We start from the raw sequence: 12,628 nt of genomic DNA, 5'->3' as shown, positions 1-12,628 counted from the left end.
ATTCTGGCTGAGTGTGACTTATTAAACATTGGAAAAATATCGAGTAAGTTACTGTGAAATTATTTAAATTAGGTTTGATTTCCGACTATTATGATCAAGAATTGATAGATTGCCCTGACAACACAGACAGGCAGTATGTTTGCTAGCCATGGCGCAGTAAGGACCCAACCCTATAAAAGCCCTGCACGCGCTTCTTCTAGGCCTCTGTAACAACGTCTCGCTCTGGAGCCTGTGACGGTGAAGACGGAATGGTAGCTAAAGATGGACCAAAAAAAGAATGAAAACCCTGCAATCACAAATCACACTGTAAACAGTGACGGCATCTACGAAGTTGGCCTGGCCGACAGTGACGTGGCTGAAGTTCGTTGGCGAGGTAAATTGAGCCACTCCTTAGAAAAGAAAGTCACGGATCTCCACGCATGCACAGCACGTGTAGAGCCAAGGCAAACCGAGAGGTGTCTAAATCTTTCACAGTGCAATGAACCCACACTGACACTCCTTTCTTGAAGCATGTGACTTAAATGTATTGAGTGACACTAACTGAGCTTTGGCCTGTCTTTTTAGGAAAATGGTCTTGATCGGATCAAACTAGTGGACTGTTGATGGAGTCCATATGGTGTTTTTGAGGGTAAGGAATATGCAAATCAAGTTAAACAGCAGTAGTGGAATGTGTGCATTAATGATTAATCCATAGACTAGAGTCTCTGATAAAACATGAAGTTATTTCACAGTGCACTGAAAATGCATACTGGCTTTCATCGCAATGCAAAAACCACAAATTCCACTTGATGCTAACTCAAGTCGTTCTTTTCTAGATAAAGGGGCAGGAGATTCCGAGCAATGAAGTCTGGGATTACAGCCTCATTGTAAAAGATGGCCCCATGGTAAGTATTACTTATTAAATATTACAAAAATTCTCAGAACAGTAGTGGTCTAGAAATTATGGCCCCATACAGTTGTCGATGATGAATGCGATTTGGTTCTACTGATATAAAATGAAGACTTCTCTCGCAGCGCACTGAGACACTGGTGTAATGAATGTTAAGATTAACTAAATGAATGGCCCTGTTTACTCTTAATCTATCTGCTGGGGGACATTGCTGTATACACTAAGATTTCCCATTAAGCTATTTCACAGTGCAATGAACCCACACTGACTCCTTTCTTGAAGCATGTGACTTAAATGTATTGAGTGACACTAACTGAGCTTTGGCCTGTCTTTTTAGGAAAATGGTCTTGATCGGATCAAACTAGTGGACTGTTGAGTCCATATGGTGTTTTGAGGGTAAGGAATATGCAAAATCAAGTTAAACAGCAGTAGTGGAATGTGTGCATTAATGATGAATCCATAGACTAGAGTCTCTGATAAAATATGAAGTTATTTCACAGTGCACTGAAAATGCATACTGGCTTTCGTCTCAATGCAAAACCCACAAATTCCACTTGTTGCTAACAGTCTCACGTCGTTCTTTTCTAGGTTAAGGGGCAGGAGATTCCGAGCAATGAAGTCTGGGATTACAGCCTCATTGTAGAAGATGGCCCCATGGTAAGCATTATTAAATATTTAAAAAAATTCTCACAACAGTAGTGGTCTAGAAATGATGATTTCTATACTATATATATTTATAATACAGTTGTCTATGATGAATGCGATTTTCGGTTCTACTGATATAAAATGCAGACCTCTCTCGCAGCGCACTGAGACACTGGCGTAAAAATAAGTCACGAGTAACTAAATTAATGGCCCTGTTTACTCTTAATATCCATTTATGCTGGGGGAAATGACTACTCACTAATGTATTTTTTGTTTTTCTTTTAAGGTTTGACTTGTTGAAGGATTTCCAGACTGCAGCATACAGCCAGGCATGAAAAGGTATCAACTGATAAGTGCAGAATGTTTATCCAAGAGGTTGCAGTGGTGTGTGGTGATGAATTACTAGACTAGAGTCTCTGATTTACCATGAAGTTCTTTCACAGTGCACTGACTACACATGAACTGTGTCTAAACATTGGTGGGTTTTACCTGGTTGTGGTTTATAGTGCGACTTTGCTTTTCTAGGACTAAGAGGAGCTGTGGTGCAGGAGTGACACAGGAAACACTTGGTAAGTATCTTTCATTGCAAAATGTCCAGTACTGCAATGTTCTTGTGGAGTGATGATTTACTAGACTAGAGTCTCTGATTTACCATGAGGTTATTTCACAGTGCACTGACCACATAGCTGAGCTGTTCCAATAGTGGCATGTCTCTGGGTTGCTGCTAACCGTGTTTTTATCCACTAACTGAGCTTTGGCCTGTCTTTTTAGGAAAATGGTCTTGATCGGATCAAACTAGTGGACTGTTGAGTCCATATGGTGTTTTGAGGGTAAGGAATATGCCAAATCAAGTTAAACAGCAGTAGTGGAATGTGTGCATTAATGATGAATCCATAGACTAGAGTCTCTGATAAAACATGAAGTTATTTCACAGTGCACTGAAAATGCATACTGGCTTTCATCTCAATGCAAAAACCACAAATTCCACTTGATGCTAACTCAAGTCGTTCTTTTCTAGGTTAAGGGGCAGGAGATTCCGAGCAATGAAGTCTGGGATTACAGCCTCATTGTAGAAGATGGCCCCATGGTAAGTATTACTTATTAAATATTACAAAAATTCTCAGAACAGTAGTGGTCTAGAAATTATGGCCCCATACAGTTGTCGATGATGAATGCGATTTGGTTCTACTGATATAAAATGAAGACTTCTCTCGCAGCGCACTGAGACACTGGTGTAATGAATGTTAAGATTAACTAAATGAATGGCCCTGTTTACTCTTAATCTATCTGCTGGGGGACATTGCTGTATGCACTAAGATTTCCCATTAAGCTATTTCACAGTGCAATGAACCCACACTGACTCCTTTCTTGAAGCATGTGACTTAAATGTATTGAGTGACACTAACTGAGCTTTGGCCTGTCTTTTTAGGAAAATGGTCTTGATCGGATCAAACTGGTGGACTGTATTGACTGAGTCCATATGGTGTTTTGAGGGTAAGGAATATGCCAAATCAAGTTAAACAGCAGTAGTGGAATGTGTGCATTAATGATGAATCCATAGACTAGAGTCTCTGATAAAACATGAAGTTATTTCACAGTGCACTGAAAATGCATACTGGCTTTCATCGCAATGCAAAAACCACAAATTCCACTTGATGCTAACTCAAGTCGTTCTTTTCTAGGTTAAGGGGCAGGAGATTCTTGGTCTTGAATTTCCCAATATTTGGTAAGCTATTACCGTACATGTCACTCAGTCACCTTTTAGAATAATTTGGCTGTTCTGGTGTATGCAATGATTTCATAGACTAGTCTGAGTAAAGCATGAAGTTCTTTCTGTGCTTCATTGCCATGCTTGGTAGATTAGAGATTACAGCCTCATTGTTGAAGATGGCCCTATGCTAAGCATTACTTATTAAATATTAATTAATGAAATTCTCAGAACAGTAGTGGTCTAGAAATGATGGCCCCGTACAGTTGTCGATGATGAATGCGATTTTCGGTTCTACTGATATAAAATGCAGACCTCTCTCGCAGCGCACTGAGACACTGGCGTAAAAATAAGTCAAGAGTAACTAAATTAATGGCCCTGTTTACTCTTAATATCCATTTATGCTGGGGGAAATTACTACTCACTAATGTATTTTTTGTTTTTCTTTTAAGGTTTGACTTGTTGAAGGATTTCCAGACTGCAGCATACAGCCAGGCATGAAAAGGTATCAACTGATTAGTGCAGAATGTTTATCCAAGAGGTTGCAGTGGTGTGTGGTGATGAATTACTAGACTAGAGTCTCTGATTTACCATGAAGTTCTTTCACAGTGCACTGACTACACATGAACTGTGTCTAAACATTGGTGGGTTTTACCTGGTTGTGGTTTATAGTGTGACTTTGCTTTTCTAGGACTAAGAGGAGCTGTGGTGCAGGAGTGACACAGGAAACACTTGGTAAGTATCTTTCATTGCAAAATGTCCAGTACTGCGATGTTCTTGTGGAGTGATGATTTACTAGACTAGAGTCTCTGATTTACCATGAGGTTATTTCACAGTGCACTGACCACATTGCTGAGCTGTTCCAATAGTGGCATGTCTCTGGGTTGCTGCTAACCATGTTTTTATTTATTTCAGGATTGTCCTACATGCGTCCTGACTGGATTTCCTGGAGAAATGGCATTGAAGTTTTCTTGGCGACTGGAATTCTACATTTTGATTTTGATCAAATTGCTGTCCTATTGAAGACTAGACTTGATGGAGGTGCCAGTCTGACCAAATAAACCTGTCCACGTGACCAGACTCATCAGATTTGTGCCTGCCATTGTTTCAAGTGTGTGCAATCAACCATTGTCACTGTGCTTGATGTATTTAAAAAAAATAAAGATATAATTGTCATCCTTGGTATGTTTCTGAGTTTATCCATTCAGCATGAGTAAGCTGTCATGTGCCTGGTAGCATAAAGGCATTTATTAGCTTTGGCCTGCGAACTGCCATTCTGACTTAACCAGGAGCGTGGGAGTGATTTGCTGCCACCACATCAAAACAATTATCTTAGTCGGTTACTTGCGGTCGCCGTATGGCCGTGCTTACATAAACGCATCTTTTCCAAATGTATCATCCTTTCTCCTGATCTCGGAAGTATCTTGGCTGTTTCCGTCTGTCAGGTGCAAGTTTATGCTTGCACACCGAAACAATAGTTTGACTCACTTGTGACCAGCAATGGGAGTGGAGGTCGGTTTTTGGAATCGATGAACAGCGTGTATACCTAACCGTAAAATAGCGTCTGAAAGTGAGCGTAAATTCACGCTTTTGCCACGTAAACGTCGGAGCTATATCAGTGGATGGCTGCTGAGAAAACGGCACGTACGTGGACAGAGTGAACGCTGGAGCTAAGGTTGGTTGACTAGCTGCTAGCACAACTGTCAAACCTGCACGGTGAGTTCACTTCTGCGTTAGTCTGGGCGCCAAGCCTGGCTATGTTCGCTGTCAGCTACCCGCATACGTATGTTAGCGTCACCCTCTTATCAAACGTGTATAATAAAGTATTAAGCGTAGAGATAAGGGAATTGCTTGCTTGATAGAAGTGCTAACGTTCGCTAGCAGTTTAGCTGCCTACGGGTGCGTTCGTAAATTCGCCTAGAACGCCGGAGCGCACACTGGGTTAAACGTCATAAAGGGACCGGGTAATTTGATTGGACAAGAGGCATTCCATCAGTGCTGATCAGATTTCCAGGGCGAATTTACGAACGCAGCCCAGGTGATGTGTGTGGCAAGGTTAGCAGCTGTGGCTAGTCAGCTAGCTATCATTGCTATGTTTGTTTGTGGCGTTGCTGACGTTATTTCTACCCTAACAGGTAGACCAAGAAGTGGAAGAGGGACCGTCCTCACAGTTAAACAAGGGGTATCACTATTGTCAATCCGAGGAACTCAGGAAACACTAAACGAGATCAGCCACAGGCATCGCTGCTTTCACCATGTAACTAAAGTTAGCTGCCCATAAATGATAAGTATTATAAATTGTCAGCCAGTTTATGTTTGTTCTAGTTTGGTTGTGTCTGTTGAAATATAGCTAATTATTTATATGAAACCTTTAATTGAGCTTCGGTTAAAGGAAGGTTAATGGTGAATCTCGTCGTCAGGCATGTAGTATCTCACTTAGGGATCTTCCCTTTGGGCGTTAGTATTGAGTTCTTGTTAGTAGTTGGTTTGTGGGTAGGGTTAGGTTGTTTTCGTGACAACACCCTAAAGGTGTGTCGATGTGAGGTGCCCCCCCCCCCCCCCCCATTCCTTGTGATATAGCAATAATCAGTGAGGTCTGACTTGATTTGTCTATTCATCATATTTAAAACATAATCTGCCAAAACTTGTAGATACCCTACAGTACAGCTGTAAACAATCAACACCAATTCAAGTTAATCCCACAATAACTCCTTCTGTGTGAAGTCCTAACAGAATTAAGGGAGGCGGCAGGCGAAGGGAGCATACATGACAGCTGTAGTGGGACGGGTTTGGGGGTGGGTGCGTCCAGCCCTGTCATACCGACCTTGGGCCAGCAAGGCAGTGTCAGATACAGCCATGAGGGACAAACCTGTTACGGAGGAGGGGCAGATGAGAGGCAGCTGGGGCTTGAGAGGGTTAACAACCTGGGTTTGGGGAGGACAGAAAAAGGAAAGTGACCAAACAAAACAGATAGAAGAGTACTGGGAGGCAGAGGAGAAAATCCAACCCATGGAAATTGAAGATCTTTGCGCAGGGAAGCAGGAGACTGAGGCCAAAGCAGAGCGTGCCTCCAGATGGTGGAATAACATTGTGCCGTCCTCGTACTCTCTCTGGCCGAAAGCAAGTGGGACTGGTGGGCTCAAGCAAAGGAAATGTGTCGGTTGGAATCAGGGAGGATGGGACTCTGACCAGGACGGGGAGTATTCTGACTATGGAACCCCTCCACCTTCTCCAACGCCTCCAACCTCCCAGCAGTCATCGCCTTTCCGTTTCTTTGCGCGCTCCTGGAAGGGGGACATTGTGCCGGAGCACTATGAGATCTGCTTCAACTTCCTCCGCCACTTGTTTGACCTGCTTGTGGTGGGCTTCCTGTGGACGGTGTCCCCCCCTACTAAGTTGATTCTAGAGGTTTTGGGGGTCCAAGGCGCGCTAAAGCTTTGGTTACATGGAATGGCAATGTTCTTGGTCTCTACTGTTGGAATGGCAGGATTGCTCTGGGTGATCCAGGAGTATCTCCCGGAGTTTGCTCTGGTGTACGGCATTGTGCAAGCGATTGTCATCTCTGTCAGTGTCCGCCAGAGTGTGATCCTAGGAGAGGGAGAGGGAGATGAGCCGGAGGAAGAAAAGGGGGAAAAAGAAGAGGAGGATTTGGTGAAGGATGAGGAGATGAAAGACCATGGGGAACGTGAAGAGAGGCACCTGACACCATACGAAAGATTGTGCCTGCCTTGAATAAAAGTTAATATTTCGGTAAGTTTTCTCTATTCCCCCTCCCAACCTCCTTCTGTTTTATATGTTTCCTTCGTTACTCCTGACTGGTTTGGTGCCTTTATCTGTGTACTCACTGAGCACTTTACTCACGAGGGAGTGAGTGTGGAACGACACGTCTTCTATCCCATCTGCATCAACCCAGCCTCATGCTTGGAGCTATTTTTAACAAGCAACCAGAGAAAAGGAGCTGCAATCTTCTCCAAGTGGTGTGAAACCAGCTTGAACTAATGACATATCTAGGGCTCTAAAGGAATGTTGTGTCCTCACAAACACAGAGCGCACTGCTGTGGGGAGAACGTTTGAATGGACCAATTTAATGTGCCTGAAGGGATGTATAACAACCATAAGAAACAGCTTGCATTTAGACTAAAGTGAAAGTTTAGTCTCTGCACAAGTGTTCACCTGAGTCATGCTGTCAACATTATGTGTCCTAACACTCCTTATTTCTCTTGTGTAACACAAACTGCTCAACTCTTACTATGCATTTACAAAGTAATATCTCTTGTTCTACATTTACATTTGACATGTTCTATGATCTATCACACCAGTTTTGTAACGTGAGTTACTACACAGGTATAGAGGCAACTTAGTGTAAAGTTTGACCTAGAAATGTAAGTGTATTACTAACTGTTCATTTCCCTATTTTTCCACAGGAGAACTAAGTTAAGTAAGCCTACCAATGCAAAGACAAAATCACATGAACCACGTTGAACCCAGGGAGAACTTGAAGCTTACAAACGACTATCACTATCAATGGAGCCACGGCAAAGCACATCCGCTACAAACTTAGGTCACGTTGATGATTACACTTTTGATATTTCAGCACAGTTGGGCTGTTTTGCTTGTTTGTTAATTTATCCTGCTTCCCTCCATCTTTCTGTCTCAAATAACATTTATTGGAGACTACAATCAGTTACAAACAATGAAAAAAGATGGGGTTTCATTATGGAAGCAAAAAAGACATGACTAAATATCCATTGTATTTAGTTGTGCTGGTTTTATGGGGTATGATGTTTGTTCAGAGTTTTTGAAGATCCATTTAAGATACCAGCACCTTTTGACTTCTATTTTTTCTGAAAATGTACTATACACTAGGCAATACACTACGATATGCAGAATCTTTCTATGTTCTTTTTGGGAAACAAATAGGATTCTGTTTTTGCCTTTTTGTGTACCTTTTCTGTGCCATCATACTGCATGTCTAGTAGTCTAATTTGACATGTACTTAAGTATATTATAACCGTCTTTCTCCATGTTTATTATATTGTTAAGAGCATTATATAATGTGTACATTTCTGCAGTATTGTTATTCTGTTTTAAAATGCACAGCCTCAAAAACCAGATCACAAACTAAACCCACTAGCAAGTTTTGCACACTCCCATATACACAACAGTGAACCTCAATTAGATTATAGTTTACCTGCAAGGTGTTCTTCAGCAATTCATGAGGCACTTGATCTATGCATGTGAAGGATTGTGGTTGGATAGTGCCCCTGCATTGAAGCTTTTAAGAACATTTCTCAAATTGACCCCTTTTTAGATATTTTTATATTGTAGCAAAACATGCAGCCTTCACACATACGGTTTAGGCCTACTACACCTATTGTATAACTATAATGGGACCTTCAACAGTGAAAGCGTGTACAGTTCCTATTTGCCTTTATCTCCTTATGTGTGTTTGTCAAGTTTGTATTCCATGGTTTCTCCATGTATTGATAAGAAAAATGTTTTTGTAATGAGAAAGGGCAATGCCCCAGACAAGTGCTGGATCACTGTTGAAATGACACTAAGATCTGACTCTGACAATGCTGCAAAAAGATCAGATGAGAAAGCGCCATATCAGTGGTGTGATCGTGTCTCATAAGGGTCATGGGGAAGGAGAAAGTATACATGTGGTGGGAAGGGGCTGAGACCTGAAACTGTCCTGTTAGATTTGTGACTGTTCTGAACCCATCACTGTACACTGAGCCTGAAATAGTTCCACTGGTTAAATAAAGCTGTGGCATTTTTTATTTCTAGACTTTACAGCGTGTCTGGGATTTATTTAAAGTGCATGCGTGTAAGAAAAGGAGATCCTTTTTGGCAGTTTTTAGGTTTGTTATTGACGACACATCACCAAGTAGGTCAACTATATTGATTTTGTACTATACTTTCGTTCTCTTCAACCTGAGAAGTCTATGTCAGGACAGTAGGCCAGGAATAACCCTGCTGATGCCAGCAAAGCAGGTCTCTGAACATGGCCTGATAATTTAACTTATTTTTACTGCTGTTGCCATGGCACCCCACAACCATCTTCATCGGTTCACCCAGTTGTTGAAGACTTTGATATACTGTACATGGAAACCTGAAGCATCTGAATAGGGCTAATGAGATAACGTCCAGACTTGGGCCTGGTGCTGACTTAAACACATTCATGTAGGCAAGTGCTTTTTATGTACAACAATGTTCTACTATAATCTGAGTAAATGCAGTGTGTCTAATGATCTCATAGGGTATGGGTAATTTATGACAAAAAAATTAATATATATATATAATTTCATTCATTCTACTGTTCATGTTTCATACGATCAAACATAATGCTTGTTGGACCACAGAACATGGACTAACGTCGCATGGCATATATGTTGATCCAACTCAAGTGACACACGAAGTACAGACAAATTAACTTCAGCACAGTTCAAACCTTTTTTAATTCACATTAAATCTGCTCTCATATGATTTTATTTATGTACAGAAAGGTGCATTACCAGTACAGGAACATTGTACATATGTGTGAAATGATGTAATAGAAAATGGTGTCAGATGGTGGGACTTTGTGTAGTCTGTAAAACAGTATTTTGTCACATATCAAACACAGTTTGAGTAATATGGTGTTGTTTGGAACTACAGAGAATGAAATCTTAAGACATCGAAGTTTGGTCATAGTTGAGACACACAGCCCAAGCTACCAGCAATTCATCATCATGCAACATCTCCATACAAATACTGCACCCACACCCATAACAGCCTGATCGGAACTAGGCCTACTGTACGTCAATTTCTATTTATTGCGAATTCATATGTACAATTCCAGTGTAGTACGGAATGTACCCAATACCAAATAAACAGCATTTAGCTATCGCCTTTCAGTAGAACACATCTCTGAAGATCACAGCAGATTCAGCACAATAACCATGGGCTTCTCTTAAGCATTTTATTTCAATTGGCAACTTTTGGAAACCAGCATGCAGCTGACATGAATGCCAATGTTGTCCTGGTGCTTCCTGACTCAGGGTTGAAGAATGAATGAAACGTTGACACCAACAAGGACAATGTCCTGTTGCACCAGCATGATGTTTGAGCCTTTTCTGATTCTTTGTGACATAGCAGCCTCTTTCCTTCTCCACGGTCTCAAATTTAACCTTGTAAAAAAAAAAAAAATCCTTTGAACTTTTCATACAATGTCTGATGTCTGACTGGGAACCCTGAAAGATAATTTTGAAAAAAACATTTGACATCCTCCAACATACCCATAATAATTCTATTCTGTTTAGGGGTGCCAAAACACAACACTTTTGAGTTTGAGGATTGTCTGTAAAACATGCAGAGGATACTGTATCAAGAAACTTCCACTGCACTTATCAACCAAAAAGTGATAAGTAACCACTAAAGCAATGTTAAGCGAAACTTGACCAGCTAAGCTATCTCCTTTTCCTTGAAACAGTATAGGCTACCCTAATTACTGTACCCATCATAATAATTGCTGTTATTGAAACTGTTGAAAAGTTCACATGCTTGTTTTCATAAAACAAATTAAACTTTGTTGTTAACGTGTTAATGGGGGCTTTTATAACGGGGGGTAGTGGTGGTCTAGTGGATAGTGAGTTGGACTTGTGATCGGAAGGTTGTGAGTTCAAATCCCGCCTGAAACCACACCACTACTAGTGTGTCCTTGAGTAAGGCACTTAGCCCTCAGTTACTCCAGGGGGAATGTCCCTGTAATTCGTAATTGTAAGTCGTTTTGGATTAAAAGCGTCTGCTAAATGGCAAAATTAAAAATTAAAATTATAAAACCATCCAAATTTACAATAGTAGCTGTACTAACATGCTTTTTTTCATAACCTTTAGGCAGAGGTAGGGAGACAGGCTATTTCTGCTTTCTAGTCAGAGCATCACCTCACCAAAGTCTTGTTTGACAAGTAGAAACAAACTGGTACCCTAGTCCCTGGTTATATGATGCTGTAGGATAATTAAGTAAAACCAAGTATTAAGATGAACAAATAAATAAGGAAAAGTAATCTTTATGAAACAAAAAGTAAAATTATTGTATTTTATACAATGAACTCCCAACTCTGCTACTCTACTAACAAATAGGCATAAAATATAGACTGTGCCTTTTTCAGTGCCTCTCCCAATCTTTTTATAGCTCTTCCTTTTCCTCCTAGTGATGCAGTGACTGAACTTCATGAGAGTGAGTGAAATATCGTAATGTGTCATTGTCATAATCAGAACCCCCCTCAACACCACATCCTGGACACTCATTATTATTAGTGGGCGTGTGATCCTCCAGAGCTCGGGGGCACCGTGGTCCCACCACCTCCTCCTCCTCCTCCTCCTCCTCTCGGTCCGTGCCTATCACTCCCATGTCCCCCATGTCCCAGAATGCAGTGTGCACTTCCACAGCCTTCCTCGTCATCTCCTTCACTTTCAGAGGAGGACTCTCCAAACTGTTTGGGCTTCTCATAAACACAGCAACCTATGGGAGTGTCAGGACACAATATTCAGTTGGGAGGATGGACAATAATACAAACTCCAGCATGCAAACACCACACTGGGGAGTGCATTTACACAGACAGAAAGGCGTGGCATCGACACTCACACTTGGATGATCTCCTTCCCAAATGTTCATTGTCCACTGTGTCACTGGACCACTCCACCTTCTTATCCGTCTTCCTCTTCCTCAGCTTTATGGTCAGGCTGCGTCCCTCCTGGAATATATATAGCCAGGGACCTTTGGGTTATCCATCTCTCCACATATAAGCACTTGTACTATGGGGTGATATACTGTAGTTTTCAAATCAACATTACGTTTAGTAATCGGTTAAGCTGGTACAGCTGAAACACAGTTAACTAACATTATAAATGGACAAGTAGATCATCAAGCAAGCAAACAATCTCCCCATAAATAACCAACATGAATTGGCAAGCTAGCAAGCTGTTTAATTAGGCTACTTGGCTAGATGAGCGTCTGTGGCAGTTGCTTTCTGCTGTAGTATAGGTGTGGCCTTACGAGAATCGAGAGCAAACAATTTCTTCCTTCATATTTTCATTCTAACGCGTAATCATACCTGCTGGGGCGGTGGCGGTGTGTCGGCTTGAACGGTCTCTGTTATCGTCTCACTGGAAGTACCTGGGACCTCCGCCATCCTGATGTTAGCTGCCATTATGTTCTTTAATCAACTGTCAACAGGGGAAATGTCAACTGCCTAACGTTATTTGAGGTACACCAACCACTTGTTTTCTTGAATCTATGTAGTCTCGTCTGTTCGAATTAATCAAATCTGTACACTGCAAAACAGACCCTCACGACTCGACGAGAAGCTATTTGGGGAAATAATTATGAGACGGACCACTTC

The 12,628-nt window shown here is 41.4% G+C and overlaps 2 protein-coding genes and 1 long non-coding RNA gene across 9 annotated transcripts; 2 read left to right on the top strand and 1 right to left on the bottom strand.

Annotated features, from left to right (window-relative positions):
• The first annotated feature begins 225 nt into the window (after positions 1 to 225).
• Positions 226 to 4,412, top strand: LOC308152838. 7 transcript variants are annotated; one of them, XR_013937348.1, is made up of 13 exons: positions 226 to 373; positions 565 to 628; positions 816 to 884; positions 1,227 to 1,285; positions 1,478 to 1,546; positions 1,821 to 1,873; positions 2,060 to 2,103; positions 2,306 to 2,364; positions 2,553 to 2,621; positions 2,964 to 3,260; positions 3,695 to 3,747; positions 3,934 to 3,977; positions 4,158 to 4,412. It is a non-coding gene; the product is annotated as an uncharacterized lncRNA (long non-coding RNA). The 7 variants fall into 7 exon arrangements; XR_013937349.1 differs by having other exon boundaries at positions 2,306 to 2,621; XR_013937350.1 differs by having other exon boundaries at positions 1,821 to 2,103.
• Positions 4,413 to 5,827: 1,415 nt separating this feature from the next.
• Positions 5,828 to 7,918, top strand: cUnh6orf47 (chromosome Un C6orf47 homolog). Its single transcript, XM_080525218.1, has 2 exons — positions 5,828 to 6,992; positions 7,667 to 7,918. The coding sequence occupies exon 1, from the start codon at positions 6,009 to 6,011 to the stop codon at positions 6,972 to 6,974; it is 966 nt and encodes a 321-aa protein (XP_080381344.1). The 5' UTR covers positions 5,828 to 6,008; the 3' UTR covers positions 6,975 to 6,992; positions 7,667 to 7,918.
• A 1,808-nt stretch (positions 7,919 to 9,726) lies between these two features.
• ppp1r11 (protein phosphatase 1, regulatory (inhibitor) subunit 11) lies at positions 9,727 to 12,565 on the bottom strand. The gene is made up of 3 exons (XM_080525588.1): positions 12,341 to 12,565; positions 11,872 to 11,980; positions 9,727 to 11,748 (listed from the first exon to the last, which is right to left on the bottom strand). Exons 1-3 carry the CDS (start codon positions 12,434 to 12,436, stop codon positions 11,540 to 11,542), a joined length of 414 nt encoding a protein of 137 aa, XP_080381714.1. The 5' UTR covers positions 12,437 to 12,565; the 3' UTR covers positions 9,727 to 11,539.
• Positions 12,566 to 12,628: the final 63 nt, after the last annotated feature.

This window comes from Nansenia antarctica (genome assembly GCF_963989245.1).
Source record: "Nansenia antarctica genome assembly, chromosome: 3".
Lineage (NCBI taxonomy): Eukaryota > Metazoa > Chordata > Actinopteri > Argentiniformes > Microstomatidae > Nansenia > Nansenia antarctica.
The sequence above is the reverse complement of the archived record's forward strand: the minus strand, read 5'-3'. Positions and strand labels throughout refer to the sequence as shown.

Excerpts from the sequence above, each read along its gene's own strand:
- ppp1r11 (XM_080525588.1), bottom strand. The coding sequence starts at position 12,436 with ATGGCAGCTAACATCAGGATGGCGGAGGTCCCAGGTACTTCCAGTGAG. Across the intron at positions 11,981-12,340 it reads CACCGCCACCGCCCCAGCAG|GAGGGACGCAGCCTGACCAT; the intron begins GTATGATTACGC and ends TATATATTCCAG. Across the intron at positions 11,749-11,871 it reads GGGAAGGAGATCATCCAAGT|GTTGCTGTGTTTATGAGAAG; the intron begins GTGAGTGTCGAT and ends ACACTCCCATAG.
- cUnh6orf47 (XM_080525218.1), top strand. The coding sequence starts at position 6,009 with ATGACAGCTGTAGTGGGACGGGTTTGGGGGTGGGTGCGTCCAGCCCTG.